Below are 20,925 nucleotides of genomic sequence, written 5' to 3'. Positions count from 1 at the left end.
GCGTTGGATTTCGGGGTTTGTGTTCGATGTATGCGGAAAATAATGTAAACCCGCGTTCTTTTCTCTCGTTTTGTCGTTCTTTCTATCTTGTTCAATTTTCCCATTCCCTTGCCCATGCCTTGCTGTGTAGTAGTAGTAGTGGTAGTAGTCGGGTATAGTAGTCGTGCTGTCTCTCCCAGTCTCCCATTTAAACTCGTTCCAAACCCATCGTCCACTCGCACTTGGTGGGCTCATTGGAGAAGTTCGGCTTTAACAATCTCACTTTTGTGCCAGCAACACCCACCTCCATCACCACTGCGTACTTTCATTCCATTTTGATTCGGTCTCGCAGCCTCCATTCTTGATCCCTTTTTTCGCCCCCCCCCTCCCTCCGCTTTTGGCCCCAGCTTCGCTCCCACTCCGCGAAAGAACGCAAGAGCAACGGCAATGAATTTTCCGACCCCGTAGTCACCCCTCGTTGATCCATCGCATCCACCGACCGAAACTCCATCAGCAAACTTTATTCTGCACTTCTCCCCGGTCGACTCCAAAACTTGGTTCTATACATTCGAGGTGAATCTGGAGAGCAGCAGGGGGGGGGGAGGTTTGGTCGGTGGTCGTCGTCGTCGTGTACACGGTGTCGAAGGGTGGCATCAGTGGGGCACTCTCTTACTCCCATCGTGTAACCAACGCGTCCGTTACTGCTTACTGGTTACCCCCTACACCAGTGTACACCCAATAATTCTTTCGTTCTTCCCTTCCCTGCCCCTGCCCCTGCTCGAGGACCTTTCCAGAAGCTAAAAGCGCTTTCTCTCGAATGCTGATGCTCTCGGTGGCTTTCGGTGGTGGAAATGCTTCCGTATCGCGCGTTTTTTTTCGGTGCGCCCTCCGTTGTCCTCCGTTGGTTGGTTGGGTGAACAAAGTTTGGACGCGTGTGTGTGTTTTGTTGGAGCGCTATGTACTCAAAATGAAAAACAGCTCCGAAGGAAAAGCAACAAAAATGAAAATGCTCACACACACACAGACACATATAAATCAGAGAGAAAAAAAAATACACCGTTGGTAAAGAGGAAAGTAAAATGAATTTACGCGCTCACATTGTTACTCGTCTTCACTCTTACTGTGCAGATTTTTCTTTTGTGGTTGAAAAACACTATTCCTGATATCTAGAAATTGTTAAAGTTATGAGTTTGTGTTAGCAGCATTACTTATCGTATTTGGACACATTTGTAAGACAGGTTAATTCCTCAAATTAAATTCCAGCAGATTATCGTGGTTTATAAAATCATCAACGCGTAGTATATAATGTATACATCATCAGTCATTTTTTTTATGAAAAAGGGAATATGAATCGTTGATTCGCAATGAAATAAACCGAGTGAAATGTTTTAGAGAGACCATTTGTTGGAAAATGTTCGACTAGCAGAAGCTTGAAAAACTTTGTACTCTAGCTTGAGGCATCGTTATTGCTTTAGTATATATTGTTGAGATTTGTTCGCGTATAGTTACAGGCAGGTCCCTTTTGCAGAAACAGGGTATCTATTTAAATTTGTATCACGTAATTATAGGACACACACACGCATTTGGGATCTGCGTGGAACCTTGTGTGGAATATAACCTCCCTTATGGAAGGTGGCGCGTTTACCGTTAAACGGAACGTTGCACTTACTTACTCACTAGCCTTATTAGGAGCCTCCTCCTTTGGTAAGAAATCTTTTACAATCGTTTCTGATTGGCCGTTTATCGCCATTCTTCCGATAGTAATAATTTCTCTAACGATTGCAAAGTATTTTTGTTTTATTTCTAGTCATAGTGACTATCCATCACAGAAATTTTGTATGTGAATTAATTTGCTGTTGGCCATATATTCTGAATTGAATACCTCAACCTTCTTCAATTACCACAGTCAAACCCTTGCTGTTAAACATATTTAAAGAGGAACCAATAATTGACATGTTTTTCAATTTTCCGAGATAGCCTTTGCATTATGCCCTTGGCCATTTTATCGATTGTTGAAAGTTCACTGTGAATATTGCTGAAAGGTAAGTTGGGATATAATAAATAATATGAGGTGCGTGTGGGGCGGGAGTTATGCGCTTGCATATGCGGCCGCCATGTCGCCAGTGTCGGAAATCAGATGCTCCATTTTTACGATAAAATTCTGCCCCACGTATCAATTCACATTTCAATGTTGCACTGAAAGCGAATGAAATGATTCAATTGAAAAACAAGAGCGCGCCTCGTGATGAATAAATCACGCTAACTAGGCAGAGAAGGTCCCGGAGCGACAGTGGCCGGAATTGTGTGGATATGGAACTGGAGCATAATAATTATGTTTTGGTGTGCTGCGGTGCAACGCGGGCATGGTATTTTTATTTCATCTTTTTAAAATCGCTTTTATCATCACTTGTTGAACTGGCGCCATCGAGAAACGCACGCGACTGGTAATTGTGGTTTTGTGGTTGACCGCTGAGAGCGGTCAGCTTTTTTCCCGGGAACAACTGTTGTTCCACTGTCTGTCGCACATCGGGGTCCGGTGGGCAGGTGCAAATGAGTTTGATTATTGATTTTGCACTTTATCGGATTTAAATGGTACTTTAAAATGTTACAAAATACCATCGAGAAGGGACAATGTTTCGAAGGAGGGGGTTAAATGGCTGAGTTATTTAAGTATAACGTAGAAATGCATTGGTTAATTTTATGTTTCAATGCAATTAAATCATATACAGCTGCGAATTTCTCCAACTTACACTGTTTGATGTTTAATTTGTTTTACAGCCGAAACTTTGTCGCATTAAACGTAACAGGTTAATTGGGGTTTTATTTGCTTCCGTGACTTTTGAGTCAAAACAAAGATTTTTTTATACAGGTGTCCCCCGAGATACGACTGTATTTGGGACCGAAAAAAATGTCCCAAAGCAAGGCGTAAGTCGAAAAAGTCGTATGTCGAATATCTGTCAATGTTAAGTTTATAACCGAAGTTGAAAAGACGAAATCTATGCTATTGTGATTTTTATTTGCACCAATGTTTGATAATGTATTAATTTTACAGCAAAAGTCGTTTGCACAACGCAAATATTGAAGATCGGGTAGTTATAGAATCTTTGAAAATGTGTGTGTAACGGTTATCAGCACAGAAATTCAAAAAATAAAACAATTTCTTGTCACTGACAACTTTTCACTGTCAAAATCAAAATCGTCGTATCTGCGAATCGTCGTAACTCGAGGGGGTCGTAACTCGGGGAACGCATGTACTTGTGGGCTTGGCTTTCAGTGACTTTATTGATTCCCCCCATAGCATATGGGGTCAGTTCTACGTATGGCGGCACGGTCCATTCGGGACTTGAAGCCATGACGGGCATGTTGTTAAGTCGTTCGAGTTGACGATTGTACCACCAGATAAGAAGGGATAATTTGTTTTTTTCCGTGGTTCTGATTTTTTTTCATAAAACTTTTTTTACGTTTCACAGTGCGATCAGTGCAGTTTCGCGTTTACGTCATTCCTGAAATGGTCAAATTTAGTAAAAACGCCAACATATTTCCCGTATTCGCGTAAAGCACTGGCAGGAGTTTCTGGCCTAAATCGATACAGTTTGTTTCGTGTCGGCTTGTTCGCGTCTACCCATCGCTAACGCGGTTTCCTTACGATTGAACGAAGTTCGGAAAAGCATCAGCATTTCAGTTGACCGACAAATGATTACTTATAGTTGAACAATGTTCAAAAACAGCTTACCATTGTTTAATTGGGCTGGAAAACGGTGTAACTTAGGTTACTTAACCTAACTTGTCGACTATGTTCTGGCGCATATGCGGTCTTTAAAGGACTTTAGTGACATATCAAATTCGAAAGATTGGTAGACTTCGTTAAAAGCTCTGCACAAAGAAATAAATTATCTTATATTCTATTTCAATCCTTTTCCCGTTTAAAGGTGAAAATTCGTAGCATTTCTCAAAACACTTCGACACTGCTCTCGTGGGATTATACAGCGCCATCTGTAGCCAGTTGGTGGCACTGTTTCCGTGTTGGATGTACGCTTGATCGGGTGCGTGTGCCGTTTATGCTCCGTTTACTTGGATGGATACCTCACCACAAGTCATTTCGCTCGTTATGCATGTGTGTGGGATGTACTGCTGCGTACACGATATTTGTGTGTATGTGTGTGCGTAACTGATATGTAAATCCTCTAACCAAAAGAGCGACCGGATACCGCCGCAAACATTGCAGAGCAGCAGCGCCGGGCTCAGATCCTTTTTTCATCTCCATTCGCGAAAATGGGTTTCCCGTCACCACATTCCCCTTTTTTCCAGCCACACATTTCCTCTGCCCAAACACTACACTAGTGCCCGGCATGCCGGAATCGGTTGTGTTTTTGATGCCGTTTTTTCTGTGAAGAAAGGGCACCACCACAAGGGTGGAAATGCAGAAGGGAGAAGATTATACGAAAATTTTCGATACACAAAAACCGTCACGGTGCGCTCCTCGTACACGTTGCTGCTTTCATTTTCCGCCCTGGAAACGCTTCCATCTAGTGGAAGGTTGCGATGTAGCGTGGTTTTCCCGGGGCCCAGCGTCTATATTGGATCGGGTAATAGCAGAAGAGTCCGTCATCGGGGTAGATGGTTTGTTCTCCTGCGCAATTAGAAAAGTGGGAGAAATTTCATTAAATATTGAGCACTCAGTTTCATTCGCTCTTTCTCTCATACACTCTCGCACCGCTCCACGCACCTTTCTCCTTCATTGGTGAAACTTTGGTTCAATCTCCCCGCCGTGCCATCCAAACTCCTAAATTTGGCACCCTGTCCCTTGCCGTTTCTGCCTTTTATTCGGCAATACCTATCGCCAACGTCAATGCCGCCGTCATCGAGTTTTGGGTACTTGCAAAACGCAAACGCAACTGTGGAAAATATATCTCACCATGCGCGGGGCCTGCATTATCCTTCCCGCGTCAGTTACGCTCCGTTTACTTGGATAAAAAAAGTCGTCTCCAGGGGCGGATGAAAAAGGTGGTTTTCTGCCGTCGATATGCGATAGCAGCGACACTTTTCGCCCCGAAATGAAAGATGAAAGTGCTTCCATGTTCCATGTTCTATGTTTTTTTTTACCATAGGCACTGACGTGCGGTTGTGCGGTATCCTTAGCAACCCTGTTGTTACCATCGGGGGTGGCAATTATATATTTGTGTTGAACTTGCTTGTTTTAGTTGATTCTTAATTTACTTAATTTTGAATATACTAAAGAAATCCTGCACTTGTGTGTCAAATGTATATGTTCAACGAAAGACAGAAAAAGAAAAAAAGGTTATTTAACGTTTGGTGTCCTACGTTTTAGTTTAACTACATTTTAATGGATTATTTAGAATAATATAAATAGCTCATATTAAGTACCAACATTCAGATAACGTTGAAAAAAGAAAAACAAAGTATGTACTATGGATATTCAAATACATCATCAACTTCCACATTATGTGTAATATTCGTGAAAGATGAGAAAGTCAGCCAGAATTGGTTCCATAGTGATCGTGGTCGATTAACGCACAACCCCATTGCAGGCCTAAGCCCAATAACTAATACTGGTCGTCATGTTGCCATGGAAGTCTGTCAAACTTTTCCACGTTTCGGCAGCTTTCCCGCAATATGGGACAGGATGAAGCGCTCGGTCGGCCCCCGGGGAGCTGGAAGGTAATTGATGTAAGGAGGGAGAGGTGCGACGGTGAACCGAAAATCGAATTTCGCCAAAAACTGAAGTGGGCACTCACACTCAACCACTCCACCAGCACCATCACCTTCTCATTCTGCTCGGTGTGACTGGCGCAATGGGATGCATGCTAAAAAAAAGCCTCATCAATTCTAACCTCAACCACCACCTCGAACCGCCCTGGTCCGGTCCACCTCTCAAGCTAACAACCTTTCCCTTACGTAAAAAAAGAAGAAAATAAACTAAAACCGAAACCCAGATACACGTACGGACGCGCTAGAATACGAATATACCCGCGTATATTAAATTTCTGCTTCAAAGTCCTTTACACTGAGACAGGCAGTGGACCTGCGAAGCACTACACCCTTTCCCTACCGTTTTTTGGCTCACTCTTCTAACCCGAGCAGACAAGGCGCGCGAGCTTTGTAGAAACTGCGGCAAAGGTTTTCCACGCTCACACACCGCACCGGTCGGTGTGCCCTGGCTGCTTATGTATTTGTATGTGTTCGTGAGTGTGAGGCCTATTTGCTTGCGTACACATTGCGCCCGGGTTGCGTTTAAATTGCACTCGCAAAATAGAAGGGAAAAGCCAACCAGTTTCCACCCAAGCAAGAAGGGATATCGGAACCCAAAGCATCGTCGGTACGGGACGGAAATGGCAGCTGGTGGTGTCGGCGGTGGCGGCGGCGGCGGCGGGGATCAGGTCGGAAGAACAGAAAAGGACACCATTGATTTGTGTGTTGTGCTGGAATCCGAAATCAGGCAAACAGCAGCAAACGGACTTGCATGCGTAATGGTGTGCGTAAACAAAGCGCAAATACAGCGTCATTATGTGCGTGATGAGGGAGTGAAATGGAAGGAATGGGTGAGTGGTGGCGAAGGAGAGGGGGGCTGGGTTGTTGAGTGAAGGCGGCAGTGTGGTCCTTACCATAACACCCTGCAGCTCGTGATGCTTTATATAGAATGCTGTGGGAAAATCGAAATCGTTCGAATGTTTGTGCGGATATGGACGGTGGGTGGGGATGGTGGTTGGACGTGTATTTGATAGAAAATCCTTCACAATGCGGCGTTGCAAATTCGACCAGCGCACGTTTCGGTCGCAAGCAATGGCCGCGATATCACGTAGTGCAACGGAGCAGCAGACATTTGAGAGATTTTAAGGCAAATGTGGACGAAAAATACGCTTGTAGGGTTTGAACGGAAACAACAACAAAAAAAAACTGTCACAAAAATACTACAATTTTCCAATTTTAATTAAAAGAAGATAGTTTGTAATTGATTCCTTGATTGTCATTATATAAACCCGATTGTTCGCTCTTTAAGCTCAAAGCCTCGGTAAAACAAAGAAAAACACACACAAAGTGACTCTAAATCAGTTCACTTTTACCTCGCTCTTAACTTACATATTGCTTGCTTAATTTGTGATATCAGAGAGAAAATTTTACGTTTTCGCTAACTCTAAAAGCACATAGATGCTTAGGCTCCGGATTCATGATTGCATGTGTAGGTGGCAATGCAACGGGCTTAGCATGGTGCGGTGCATCAAATGCGTATACGATGATGCTGCCCATACTGACCAAACGCTAAAACGACGATGACGCGAACATGCATGAAATTGATTGCATGCATGCTTAATTAATACGGTCGCCTTCCGGTTGTTGTTTCGCACGATGCTGCTGATGATGGCAAGCAGCGAAAGAGTCAAGCGACGATTTCTCCGTGGCGACGCGGGTTTGGAATACATTGGGGAAGGAAGCAAAAGGAGGATGATATATTTTCCTCCTTACTGTGTATGTGCGTAGCTCGTTACGCTGTCCGTAGTTGGATAGCTTGCTTGCTTTCCTAGCATCTATACTAAAAACCGGCAAATGCACGTTATGTGCAGGGTTAATTAATTTGAATTTCGCCTGGCACATACATAAATATTAGGGCTTTTTTTTAATCTTTCTAACAATATCGGCAGTAATTGAGTCGAGGGTTTCACGCGAATAGCTATTAATCGTTTCTGCCGATACCATTTATTTGATGCAATGATTCTCGGTGTTTATGTTACTTAAATTATATTTTTCATATTTTTATGTGCAATCTTTAACTGTAGTTCCTTGTTTTAACATTCCATTTACAGTCGCATTGGAGGAGGAACGAAACAACAGTCCCAACAATGGTGGAGGCGGCAGTGAACGGGGGGAACATCTTAACCCAAAACAACGACATCAGATGAAGCAGCGAGAACTGTTCCTGTCGCGCCAAGTCGAAACACTTCCCGCCACCCAGATACGGGGAAGGTGTTCCGTAACGCTGCTGAACGAAGAGGAATCATTGCTCAGTTACTTGAACAAAGACGTGAGTAGTAGTAAAGGATCGATTTCCAAACCGGCGACATTATGAAACTGGTGATCGAGCAAATCCGACGTGTTGTTGGTCAATGTTAGGCTGAACTTAGTGCGGTTTACCTACTGTTTAATTTCCTTTATCTCGCTCTTGCAGGACACGTTTTTTTACTGCCTCGTATTCGATCCGACTCAGAAAACGTTGCTAGCGGATAAGGGCGAAATTCGTGTCGGTGCTCGTTATCAGACAGATCTGCAGCAAATGCTGAAACCAGGCGAAAAGGATGAACGCAACCTAGAGGAATTGGAGACGCTTGTTTGGACGCCGCAGCATTCGCTTACCGACAAGAAGATCGATCAGTTTCTGGTAGTTTCGCGTTCGGTAGGCACCTTTGCGAGGGCGCTCGACTGTACCAGCTCTGTCAAGCAACCGTCCCTGCATATGTCCGCTGCAGCTGCAAGCCGTGATATTACCTTGGTGAGTGGGGAGCGATGAACATCCTCCTGTGTTAGCTTGCGAAATATCACCCTAGTCGCTTACCGTATTCGACGTTTTATAATCCGCAGTTTCATGCTATGGACACACTCCACAAACACAACTATTCGATAGAGACTGCAATGTGTTCGCTGGTTCCATCGAGTGGGCCTGTTCTTTGCCGGGACGAGATGGAGGAATGGAGCGCCTCTGAGGCGAACCTGTTCGAAGATGCGCTCGATAAGTACGGCAAGGACTTCAATGATATCAGAAACGACTTTGTGAGTAAATGGCAGTAAAGTACCTTTTGAGGATTTTCTATCATTCCCCCCCCCCCCCCCCCCCCCTGTCTCTGTATCTGTGAGTTATGTAGCGAGCTAGTGACCAGTATCTGGTAGACAATGGTCACAATTGGCTGAAGAATAGTGTACCGAGTGTGTGGGCATGCTGCAAATGATTGTTGAAAAAATAGTAACGATCCTTTTCTTTGATTGTTATTTCAGCTGCCGTGGAAGACGTTAAAAAGCATAGTGGAATACTACTACATGTGGAAAACGACGGATCGCTACGTGCAGCAGAAACGTGTGAAGGCGGTCGAAGCGGAATCCAAATTGAAGCAGGTCTACATTCCGAACTACACCAAACCGAGCCCGGCATTGATAACAAACAACAACAAGGGCATATTGAATGGAAATTCTAATGGGGGCAGCGTGGACATGATGATTTATAGCAGTACCAAGGCATGTGAATCTTGTGCTACTATGGCTTCGCCGCAGGTACGAATTAAATGGAAAATGTGTATGAGCGGGGTGCTGTAACCCACTGCATTAACCGGCATTTTGTTTCCCTACTAGTGGTACTCCTGGGGTCCAGTGCACCTCAACAATCGGCTGTGTCAGAACTGTTGGACCTATTGGAAGCGTTACGGAGGCCTTAAGGTTGCATCTAGGCTAGCGGACAACGGGGAGGTCGATCCGGTGGCCACGATCAACACCAGTAGCAGCAATGCTTCACCAGTTTCGCTGAAGAAGCGTAACCCCGGGAGCGATATTGACGACGATCTAACAATAGTGGCTAGTTCCGGTCCTATTGGAGGACTTGGAGGTGCGACCGTGGCCACAGCATCCCCGGGCGGTTTAAGTAACCATCGACCGCACAGGTATGTGTGCCGAAGAAGAATAAGAAGAAGAAATACGACATTTTAACCCGTTCCATTTGTGCTTCGTCATCATTTCAGCCCTTCCTTTAAATGTTCGATTGTGAACTGTGGTAAGGAGTTTAAACTGAAGGCCCACCTCGCTAGGCACTACGCACAAGCGCACGGCATACAGATACGATCTGGTTCACCTCGGCCTATAATGAAAACTCGAACTGCATTCTATTTGCACACGACTCTAACGACGCGGTTGTCACGGCGGTTATGTCGTCACATAATACGTTCGAAGAAGGCGGCCCGTCAACCGTCTTATGCGATCAACATTGCCAGCGTGAAGCAAGAGTGTAAGTAATACAATCCATCCCGAAAAAAAAACAGGTACCATCGGTAACTGTGTAACATGTAAATCACACTTGCAGTTGCTAACGCCGAAGCTGGGAAAAGTGCATCGGACATCCGTCGGTTGCTTACGTTCCGCAAGAAGGATCGCGGCAGCGTGACACAGATTGCAAACAGACTTGGAAACCCGGGCGTTAGTGTTAACGAATGGTTGGTATTGACACCGAAGGAAAACATGCCCAAGCCAGATGTGGTAGCTTTTCCGAAACCACCGAAAGCTCCGGACGGCACACTGTTGTACGACCGGATACCAAATAAGGGTGAAGAGGCTGGCAAACCACCGAATGCGGTCACCTCGCCGGCGGCGGGTATTCTGGGTGGCGCAGCAACACTTCCGGGAACGGTGGGTGGTGCGTTGGGCAGTAAATTAGCTCCGTTAGTCGGGTCCGGGGGACTAGCGGTAACGCCGATTGTAGTCAGTGGTACAAACAGCAACTCCGTTGGGACTGCTTGCTCTGCTGTGGCTGGAAGCGGAAGCACGGGTAGTACAGGCGTGACTACCGGGACAATCGCTAATAGTGGTATGCCAGCGATTAATCTACATGCAAGCGCTATGTCGACAAGCAGTCCACCGCGCGGGCCGACCCCAACAGGGAGTTCATCTGGGGCGACGTCATTGAAACGACGTCCATACGAAGATGCAAATGGTATCGATGGTAAGAATGTGTTTTTTGTTGTTGCTTTATTTTCAAGTATTAACCTTACTCTAAAACGTAAAATAATCTATTACTTCAGCTACTGTGGCACCGCCGGCTAAGCGGCCTAATAAAGATCCCAGACCGTCACATCGGCCCACTCCCGAACAATATGCGGCTATGATTGCAGCTGCTCAATCCGCTGGACAACCTCTTCCTCGACATCATGTAAGTCGAAAAACCAAACAAACTCGTGAGAGTGAAATGAGAACAGCATTTAAATTGGTTTTATGATCATGATCCTTTACAGATGAATGGAAAACCAAAAATTGCCCAAATGGCTCGAACTGGTTCGGGACGAAAACAGGTGATCAGCTGGAACGATGCTCCGGATGATGTGTTCTACCGTTCCACCAAAGCTGGCCGGTATGTGTTGTTTTTTTCGTAGAACAAAACCCCTTACATCTTTCTAAGCACAATCCGATCGGACATGTTTCACTAACTATATATTTAATTCATTTTCGACAGTAAACTACGGCGGGAAATTCCAATAGTAGAGTTGCGTCGTGCAGCACGAAAACCTTGGCGAAATTTGCATCCCAAGTACTCAGCGATCGTGGCAGCCCTCTTGCCAGTGGCGTCTGTGACACCTAGTCTGCCGGCGCAGCTCACGGCCCAGCTGGGTCACGCGGCACAACTAGCTGCGGCGAATGCTGTGCAACATCCCACCTCAGCGAATCTAAATCTCAACCTAGCAGCGGCAGCAGCCCTGGCAGGAGTTCATCCACTGTCAGCGGCCTCGACTCTCGCTCTCAGCGGAACGCTGGGAGCAGCGGGAGGCACTGTTATATCGCCAGTGGGAGGCGTACCTTCACTGTCTGGAGGATCCACCGGAACGTCGCTAGTGTCTTCCGGCGCGACTGGTCTAACGAACAGTAGCAGTAGTAACAACAATAGTGGTAATAGCAGCAGTAGCGGAGGTGGAGGTAGTGGTGCTAGTGGTGTGGTCGCTACCGACAGCAATAAAAGTGATCTGCAGGTTGTAATCTTAGACTGACCCGAACCGCCGAAGAACATGCACTTTTCCCAGCAACAGCATCACCACCATCTTCATCAGCATCATCACCAACAGCAACAGCAACAGCAACAACAGCCACAACTACAGCAACAGCACCACCGTCAGCAACAGTCCAATTCACAACGGCACTCGCATCAGCAGTATCATTCCCACCTTCACCTACCACATCCCCAGACCACTCAGCAAGGAATGCAGCAGCAACAGCAACAGCATCTACATGAGCCAAATTTGCGCCACTACAATAGTTCCCAACTACAGCAACATCAATTACATCAACAGCAGCAACAGCAACTGCTGCTTCAGCATCAGCAATATCAACAGCATCATCAACAGCATTCTTCGCAACTGGCGCCACCGATATCACACCACAGCAACTATCATCAACATAGTCATCTTTTACAACGACAACAGAACCAATCTCAACAACAACCGCCACATCCTTACACGATGGAAGCACTGCTCAATTAATAAGCTAAAAACAGAAATGAATATGACGATGGCAATGAATGCTGTTAACAGGGAAGCAAGCTCAGCTTTGGAATGTTTGCAATTCCTTGGCATGTGATTGAAAATTTCAAAGAGATCAGATTGTCAGATTTTGTCAGATATGGCTCTGCATGTTTTGCAAGAATCGTTGTGTTGTACAAACAGAAGCTAATCACACTCACTGGCTAGTGTGTGTGGCGCTGGTGACAGAGAAGGACGTACCATTTTGTTTCAATTGGTTCGTGTGTAAAATCTATCTTTTGAGTAGGTTTAGTTTTTAAAACCGGAAAAGACTAAGGGGATACTGACAGCTACAAACTAGCGACATCTAGCAACATACACAACAAACGAAATGGAAGAGATCATACACGTAAGCGTTAGGAAGCAAAGCAAATAGAAGCCACAGCAGAAAAGTAAGAATTAGTTAGAATGAAAAAAACACACACACACACACACATAAAAATGACGCTAAAAGGAAAATAATGGGGTCTTTGGAAGGGAAGAGAGAAAGCAGTTAAGTGACGATGGTACAGCAGGAGGAGGTTGCTCTTAATTTTAGTTGATAATGAAATGATCTAAATTAGATGGACGACTTAGAAGTAAATAAATCAGTTAATAGAAGCATTACGAAGAACTAGACAGAGGGAATGAATTAACACGGACCACCCACCGGACACCCGGGAAAGGGTCCGCAGGTCCACTCCCCTCCCCCCCATACTGATCCATCTACAGTTTCTAGTAGATGCGTGTAGCATGCAGGCTAGGGCTAGGAGCCACGGAAAAGGGCAATGAAGCGATGGAGATAAACAGCGTACTGGCGTACTCATGCACAAATGCATGATCGGAACGGAGACAAAGCTGCAACAAAATATAAAACAAAAAAATAATATTACAACTAGTGACGAATATGACCGTAAAGTGAAAGTACGTAAACAAACAGTTCGGTTAATGTCTCGAAATACACACATTTACATACATTTGCACAGTAGTAGCAGACTATCTTATGGCCGATCGGTGGTATGGTATGATGAAAGAAATAGTCAAGAGCTGAGCTACATATGACCGATCTTCGTTAAGGAGGGAAGAATGTGTATATGGAAAGAATAACTCAAAAACAAGTGAGTGAGACACCGCGTATTGTCAAAATGGTAGAATGATACCATTCGAACGGTTGATAATAGCGCGCTCAAAGATTGCTACACATGCATGCGTTATTAAACATGCAGCTAGAGCTTCTTCCTTCTGAGTTTCCAACCGAGGAGAAACACCCAACCCAAATTTTAGCCATGCATGATGGACGATCAGCGATTAGAGGAGCATTAGGAGGGTGGTATAAAGAGCATTCATTTTAAAATTCCGTTATAATTAACGTATAATGTGTTGAAACACCAACCAAATGAACAATTGCAGCGATGGCCAAAAGTGTGGGAATCATTATCCATATCTGTCTAATTAGTACGAAGGGTACAGAAAGGCAAACAACGCTCTATGCTAGGGTGTCTTTTCCCATTCCATAAGATGATGGCAAAGGAAAGGAAGGAAATGACTATACATCCAAAGCTTTTATTTGAAACCTTTCTAAAATATAGCCTACAATCCAAACAGGCAGCAGTTTGTTCGGGAATGGAAACTGAATGGGAGAACACGAAACAACAAACCACATGGATGCTTTTTTTTAGTTAAAAGATTGAAGCTATAAGGAAACAACGGTAGCATCCAATTAACAATAAAAAGTAAAGAAATATAATATTGTAAAGGCAGGTAACTAACTCATAGTTTGCGAGGCATTGCAATATTGTTTTTATCTTTTTCCCTCTTTCTTTCCCTTTCTAAGGTTGAATTTGAGTCCTTAAATTAAGTTGAGTTAAATTAAAGATCATAATTCATTCTTTACTACTCACCCTTTTATTTTCAGAATTTAGAACTACCATGCCGAATAAAGACTGAGTAGCAAAACGAAATGATAAAAGAATAGAATGTAGGGGAAGCGCATAATAAGGTGGATGCTGCCGTATGCCTGGTAGATGAGGAATGGAATGAAATATGCTTCGATGTGCTATGTACGTTATTTTCATGCTTCGCAATTTGTTTCGAATTATTTAACCTAACAGTATCATCCTTTATCTTCTTTAGTTTGTTTTCCTTCGCCATGTGGTTCATCGAAATATCGTCCCGCAAGTAAGAAAACTTTCCATCTACAGTTCATTCAATTTATACAATTTATACGACATAGACAATGCTCGTTGTAAATGTTTACCGAAGCGGTGGCTATATGTTCTACTTTCACTTTTATATTGTTTTACTACATCAATTGATAATACACAACACTTTTGCGATGGTCACACATGTTTCGTGTAGAGTGAAGGGTGTGATGTGCAGTAAATAACATGCCGAATAACAGAGAAGTTTATTGCGTTGAGCAAGTAATTTAGTAAATCAAAGTACCAATCCTTAAAATAGATTTTTCTTGTAAAAATGATAAAATACTAACAGCTTGTAAGAGGATGACTAGTAGGTCGAGGAGGCTGTTTTGTGTTATTTGAAGATGCTGGATCGAATGCGTGGCCAGATAGAAAGAAAAAGAGTGTAAGTAATAGAAAGTGCGTATCGCATTAGGCAGAAGGGCATGCAAATGACTGCCTGTTCCTATGCCGTGGAACAGAAAAGAAAACGGAAGAGAGATATAAAGTGTGCAGTTGTAACATTGAAGGCAGTGAAAGCTATGTGCGAAGGGCAAACACAGCACAGCAACGGTTCAGTGGCTCCCTGGTGGGATCTGCTGCACGACCCGCGTGGGAATTAACTGTCGATTGTCGAATGGTTTAAAGGTGCATAAGAAAACATTTTCCCTACATGATAAAAAGACATATAAAATGCAATTACTTCCGTTGTGCTTTGAAATACATCATTGAGAAAGTGGTATTTCCGCATTTGTTCAAATTCACCAGTGCTGTTCCCCGTTTGCTCAAAATCACCAATGTTTTTTACCAGTGACGAAAGAGGTATGAAATTTTGATTGCAAAAAATGCCACATCTGTTAAATTCCTTTTCGGGGGTTGAAAATTAAATAAAGCTTTCCATTCCCTTCATCCTTCTTCCCACCAGTACCATCACCTAGAATGGGAATCGAAGCGCGCGCAACGGCTACAACATTTGAATGCATTTCAAAAAGCTGTACCAACCTTGGGCTCGTTGACAATGTGGCAAAGTAATGAACGAATAATTGTAAATCAATCCAATTCGGGCAACAAATTACAGGCGGTCCCCGAGATACATGGTTAATGGGGATCAAAAACGATCGCAAAATACCGTATATATCGAATTTCCGCGTAAGTCGAATCTCGTAATTTCCCACCAAAACATCATTTATTTTAGGATACTTTTGGAAGTAAAAGGTGGTTTTAGTCACATAGTAAATTATTCAATATAGTTCTGACTTAATGTAACAGTTTTAAACCTTTTGCAATGGTTTTTAACAAAAGGGTAATTATTTGGCATCTTACAATTGATGTGTCAAATTAGTATATTTGCTCAAATAATTGCCAAATTGAGAAAAACGCGTATCTCCGAATCCGCGTATAAGAGGTACCGTGTATCTGCGGGACTACCTATATTGCAGTTTGTGAGCCCGCGAACGCTCCAAATCGGTGCGATTTTTTCTCTGGCGAGCGTTTTTTAAAGGTGTTGTGAGGGGTTTTGAGAGTTCAAGATGGCCGCCAAAAAGCTAGCGCTGGCTACGACTGTGTTGGTGGACAAAATTAAATGACCAAAATAATAAATACACTCCGCCACTCCCTCCACCTCTCCCTCATTGTCCCCACGGGCTCCTTCATTTCATATATTGCCATATTAGCATCTTCGCTTCGTCATCTCACTTACTCATACACGTGTTCTGCTATTGCATCAGCTGATCCGGTGGTGGCGTTTTATGTACTGCCTGCATTCCCTGGGGGCCTTGTGTTGCTGAGGGCATCTGATAAAGCCGGTAATAAAATAATAAACTATTAACAGTGCTTTTATTAATGTAATTATTCCGTGCCGGTTTTTGATGGGCCCATTCTCGTGCCTTGCCGGTTCATGGTTACTAAGCTATATCAAATAAGCGTAGATGTAGGTGCACTTCAAATAAGTAAAAAAATGAACATGTTTCATGCATCATCAACATTCTCAACTCCATCATGTATGAAAGAAATATGTGATATTTCAATACATAAAATAGGTTCCGGAAGATTTTCCTATGTCACCATGCTACTCTTCTTGTTCTACCCGTACAAAGCTAAACATTGCCATGCTATGGACGACTGATGGCAACACTATTTTTTGAGCCATACAGTTATCAGACAAACACTACCTAATGTCATCAAGTTAATTGCAATTTTCTCAAATTTATAATTTTCTAAAGTGACACAGATTTGGGGGATTTTTTAAATAATTGTTTTAGTTTATTTAATATTTAAACTATAAGCACGATTTCCCTCTTCAAACGAGATACAGGAAAGAATCAAGAGTAAAGATCATAGAGAAATCTTCTTCTATTTTCCAATTCTTTGGTGGCTCATTCACCGTTGAGCACGCCGTGTTCACACGGGAAAGAAGGCTGTCAACCGTTCTCCAGTTGGCTTGGTCCATGGCTGCCTCCTTCCACCTTTGTCTGTAAAGGATGGGTAGAGAAAATGAGCGAGAAGCAACGATTTCTGTACGTCAAAAACTCGAACTATGTTATACGGGCGACACATCATGCAAAACAAATTGTTGGCCCGTAAAGTGCTCGTGAGAGATTGTAAATATTTCTACAAATAAAACTCTACGTTACGCTGGTCAGTCCGTTCGTTATCAGTTAAAGGACAAACGGCTTATCTTCGATCGATCGATCCTCGCCTATCGTTAACACGCAACTCCCACTCGTTTCATGTTTACATTTTCGTTATCAAGCAACCATCGGGTGTCACTTTGCTGACGTTCAGAAACAAAATTCCAGGTGAATAACATTAACGCGTTTGAGTGCGTGGCTCATTCAGGAAGAGTTTTTTCTGTTCACATCGTTACGTCCAGCGTCCAGCGATATTCGTGCAAAAGTTTATCACGATTCCTTGAGGTAGTGATAACGTGGTGTTTGTGCCTGCTTGCCATCTGTGATTACGGGGCGCAATGTCTTCTCCGATCAGCTCGTCCTCGGAATACAACAGTGCGCTGGATCAGACGTTCAACTCTACGCTTGATTCGGACAAGTTAAATAATTCCGACCTGAGCAATAGTGGTAGGTGGTAAATGGTTTATCTGGTGATCTCATATAATTTCCAAACTAAATCTTTCCCCTATGACCGCAGATATCGAAAACGTGAATCTGACTGGTGACTGGAATGAGGCACTTCGAGCCAAACAGAAGAAAAATGCAAAAGATTCTACACTGCAGTTACTGGACAGTTTGCGCAACAACAATCTTGACCAGACGGGCGACACGATAGGAGACACAACCGCACTGAACAGCACCGCCAGCACGCTCAGCCTGGATCTGAGCGCTGCCGGTGAGCTGTCTGATACGATCAACAATGTGACGTTATCGTTCGTGAGCTCCTCGGAGGAGGATGGCGAGGTGCTGACGGCTAGCACGCCCCGAGCTCCCGATGTCAGTGTTAACATGTCGCAGTCCGACACGTCCACCACGACGACCCAGGGCGAGAAGGATTCTCGCGACACAACGGCTAACGTATCGCAGCTGCCAGTAGAAAGTGGAAGCGATTCGGCGATTCCACTGTACGCGACACTGGAGGAGTTTGACCGAAATCTTCCAGAGACGGTTACACTGCTAACGAAGCCGGACGGTACGAAGGTGTACTTGGTTGGAACGGCTCATTTTAGCGAAAGCTCGCAGCGGGACGTTTCGCTGGTGATGCGAAACGTACGTCCACACGTATTAATGCTAGAGCTGTGCCCGTCCCGTGTGCATATTTTAAAGTACGACGAGAAAACGCTGCTGGAGGAAGCGAAAGATATGAACGTGGCCAAAATGCGTCAGATCATCCGGACGAATGGTATGGTCAATGGCATATTCTACATTCTGCTGTTAAACATGAACGCTAAGTTCACCAAGAAGCTAGGCATGGCGCCGGGAGGAGAGTTTCGGTGCGCGGTCAAGGAGGCTCAGCAGATCCCGAACTGCGTCATACAGCTTGGCGACCGCGAGATCAAAGTGACGCTGCACCGTGCCCTGCGCGGCCTGTCCCTCTGGCAAACGATCAAGCTGCTTCCGAAGCTGCTGTTCATCGATGACGACATTAGTATCGAGGAGGTGGAGCAATGCAAGCGGAAGGACCTGCTCGAGGAGATAATGCTCGAAATGGCCGGCGAGTATCCCGCCTTCGGGCGAGTGTTCATCCACGAGCGTGATCTCTACCTGTGCCATTCGCTGCAGCTGGCCGCTCGGCCGCAGATCAACCCGGTCGACGGGCGTTCCGAGCCGATACGAGTGGTGGGAGTAGTGGGTATTGGCCACGCTGCCGGCATCGCCAAGCACTGGGGCAAGGTTGAGATCAGCAACATCGAGTCGATCATAACGATTCCACCGGCCAGCTTTGGGCATCGTATGGTGAAGTACACCGTCAAGTATGGTTTGCTCGGGCTCGCGGCATACGGTGTGTTCCGAATCGCTCGTCCCCGGTTCGAGCGACTTTTCCTATGATTCATTTACGGATTTCTTGGCAAAACGGGCTCGAGAACATGTCGTGAGGCTAATTATGCGATGGCCACAGCACAGAATCAAACTATACATATTAATCGAGTGTAGGCGCGCGGGAGGTGGTGGTGGGAGTAGATGAAAGGAAGTTCCATATCTCTTCTCGCTAAATGCACCAAAAGACTTTACCTTACCTTTTTTGCCAGCATTCCACGGAGTTAAAATCAGAACTGACGCACAATCTAACGCAAGGTGCCAGAGAGATGCGAGGGAGATAAAGTTTAGAAAATAAAGCCACAGTTATCAGTTCCACATCAGTTTGAGGTACCATTTATTGAAAGCTCTAAATGTTGAGCAACCAGGAAATGTCGTCTTCCATCGTTACCTCCTGCTTAACGCTAACTGTTTGCACCTCTTCGTCGTTCTGTTGCTTCTTCCGTTTCGGTGAAGGTGGTTCTTGTTTGATTGGTATTATTTCCAAAGCATTTTCCTCCACGGGCGGGGGCTCTTTTCGCTTCCTGGACTTGGAGGGAGTTCCGACAGCTGGCACCGGTTTCACCGATACAGTCTGTTCGCCAGTACCTGCTGTCCGAGCATTGTCTGCTGTTTGCGGAGATTGCTTGCTGGCCACTAGGGGCGTGTTTTTGTACAATAGTTCGGCCTTCTGCTGAGCTAACGCGAGCCGCTTGCGTACGCGTTTAGGTAATGCTAAATACTCTTTAAAATCGTAGCCGAGCAGAGGATGCCGCTCGCGAAGCTCTTCCGGATAGGGTACAGTAACATCGCTGACATTACTCGCGTCTTGCAGCACTGGTTCGGCCAGCGGAGGCAGCGCTTCATGGATGCGCACAAACCCGACTGGTACGAAGGATTTAACGCGTGTCCCAGACTGCAGGCCCACTACCCGCTCGTTCCTGTTGTACTGTACGTGTGCCTCGAGCGGAACGGAACAGTTTTTGATGGTGGAACGCGGAGCGGTCAGGTTGAGTTTCTTGTTCATCAGTTCGGCTTTGACGTCAACGCTGGCAGGGCATTGAATGATCCACGTTTCTTCATCCGGATCGGTTAGATCGATGTCTACACACGATTGTGACAGTGGGAGAGGCTTAATACGCGGACGCTCCTTGAAGTACTGTTGCAGTTGCAGTTCCAGATCGCTCGGTATGAGCCGTTGCTTGCACAGTGCTGCTACAACTTCCTTCGTTTGGGTAGAGCCTTCTGCAACGTTATCCGGCTCATCGTCGTTGTCGTCGCCGTCTGGCTCCCTGGGCGGTACGGTGACATCGGGTTCCCAGTTTTCTTCTGAATTCTCAAGAATTTAACTTATTAGCCACTTGATAGATGGAGAAAGGGCCATGCTTTTTACGGATGGTTTCTTACCAATTTTAATATCTACTCCGCTTTTACGCTTTTTAGCAGCTACCGAAGCCATGGTGCAAAATTCCACAACATGCGGCACGTTTTCTTTCGCCCGATTATCGCGCTATCTGTCAATGTTTTGTGTTGCGGTTGGTGACACTGACGTTTGCCCTGCGCAGTGTTGCCAGTTTCTCAAGAAAATGCACACACCTTGCCTTAAGATACCTTTTTGGCGAAAAGGCGTTTGTTTGTGCTGTGCTGCAGTTGTTTCGCTTCTGAATTCAACATATTCGGTCCCGGACACAAAAGAACGACACTAAATCGGGATGGTAAGGAATGCCGTAACTATTTTCTCTTTTCATGAAGTAGTATATGAATGTAAACACCATCAAGTGAGGTTTGTCAGCGGTTTGTCCCGAATACTAAAAAAAAACAACTCTTTTGTAAGCGTGTTGTGCTTTCACCGTTATGTGGTACTTTCTATGGTTAAATGCTGATGCTGCTGCAAACAACGAAACACAATCGTTTGCAAACGAAAAATGTCACTAGAACAGCACACTATGGCTGAGACATCGTACAAGCTAACATAAGAAAAAATAACCAAAACACATTGCGTCACTGGCACGAAACAAAGCTGCCGGCTCAGCAGACCCGTAGCGT

The 20,925-nt window shown here is 44.8% G+C and overlaps 3 protein-coding genes and 1 long non-coding RNA gene across 13 annotated transcripts in view; 2 read left to right on the top strand and 2 right to left on the bottom strand.

Annotated features, from left to right (window-relative positions):
• LOC120908518 (metastasis-associated protein MTA1) overlaps positions 1–11,752 on the top strand; it is a 32,895-nt gene extending 21,143 nt beyond the window's left edge. For all 10 annotated transcript variants that reach the window (XM_040319589.1, XM_040319591.1, XM_040319597.1 and 7 more), the window contains 10 exons: positions 7,800–8,017; positions 8,162–8,482; positions 8,572–8,760; positions 8,983–9,255; positions 9,334–9,638; positions 9,717–9,979; positions 10,055–10,690; positions 10,770–10,897; positions 10,980–11,095; positions 11,198–11,752. In XM_040319589.1, the coding sequence (XP_040175523.1) occupies positions 7,800–8,017; positions 8,162–8,482; positions 8,572–8,760; positions 8,983–9,255; positions 9,334–9,638; positions 9,717–9,979; positions 10,055–10,690; positions 10,770–10,897; positions 10,980–11,095; positions 11,198–11,726 (2,978 nt within the window). In that variant the 3' untranslated portion in view covers positions 11,727–11,752. The remainder of the gene's footprint in view (positions 1–7,799; positions 8,018–8,161; positions 8,483–8,571; positions 8,761–8,982; positions 9,256–9,333; positions 9,639–9,716; positions 9,980–10,054; positions 10,691–10,769; positions 10,898–10,979; positions 11,096–11,197) is intronic.
• LOC120908519 lies at positions 3,844–4,948 on the bottom strand. Its single transcript, XR_005741147.1, has 2 exons — positions 4,706–4,948; positions 3,844–4,609 (listed from the first exon to the last, which is right to left on the bottom strand). It is a non-coding gene; the product is annotated as an uncharacterized LOC120908519 (long non-coding RNA).
• Positions 11,753–16,957: 5,205 nt separating the features above from the next.
• Positions 16,958–19,223, top strand: LOC120901870 (traB domain-containing protein). The gene is made up of 3 exons (XM_040310212.1): positions 16,958–17,211; positions 17,286–17,490; positions 17,561–19,223. Exons 2-3 carry the CDS (start codon positions 17,382–17,384, stop codon positions 18,910–18,912), a joined length of 1,461 nt encoding a protein of 486 aa, XP_040166146.1. The 5' UTR covers positions 16,958–17,211; positions 17,286–17,381; the 3' UTR covers positions 18,913–19,223.
• LOC120901879 lies at positions 19,207–20,418 on the bottom strand. The gene is made up of 2 exons (XM_040310223.1): positions 20,287–20,418; positions 19,207–20,208 (listed from the first exon to the last, which is right to left on the bottom strand). Exons 1-2 carry the CDS (start codon positions 20,336–20,338, stop codon positions 19,250–19,252), a joined length of 1,011 nt encoding a protein of 336 aa, XP_040166157.1. The 5' UTR covers positions 20,339–20,418; the 3' UTR covers positions 19,207–19,249.
• Between the last annotated feature and the right edge of the window lie 507 nt (positions 20,419–20,925).

The sequence above is a fragment of the Anopheles arabiensis genome, chromosome 2 (genome assembly GCF_016920715.1).
Source record: "Anopheles arabiensis isolate DONGOLA chromosome 2, AaraD3, whole genome shotgun sequence".
Classification (NCBI taxonomy): Eukaryota; Metazoa; Arthropoda; class Insecta; order Diptera; family Culicidae; genus Anopheles; species Anopheles arabiensis.
The sequence above is the reverse complement of the archived record's forward strand: the minus strand, read 5'-3'. Positions and strand labels throughout refer to the sequence as shown.

Coding starts and splice junctions, on each gene's coding strand:
- LOC120901870 (XM_040310212.1), top strand. CDS start 17,382: ATGTCTTCTCCGATCAGCTCGTCCTCGGAATACAACAGTGCGCTGGAT. Junction 17,491..17,560: donor TTCCGACCTGAGCAATAGTG/GTAGGTGGTAAA, acceptor CTATGACCGCAG/ATATCGAAAACGTGAATCTG.
- LOC120901879 (XM_040310223.1), bottom strand. CDS start 20,338: ATGGCTTCGGTAGCTGCTAAAAAGCGTAAAAGCGGAGTAGATATTAAA. Junction 20,209..20,286: donor CGGAGTAGATATTAAAATTG/GTAAGAAACCAT, acceptor TTGAGAATTCAG/AAGAAAACTGGGAACCCGAT.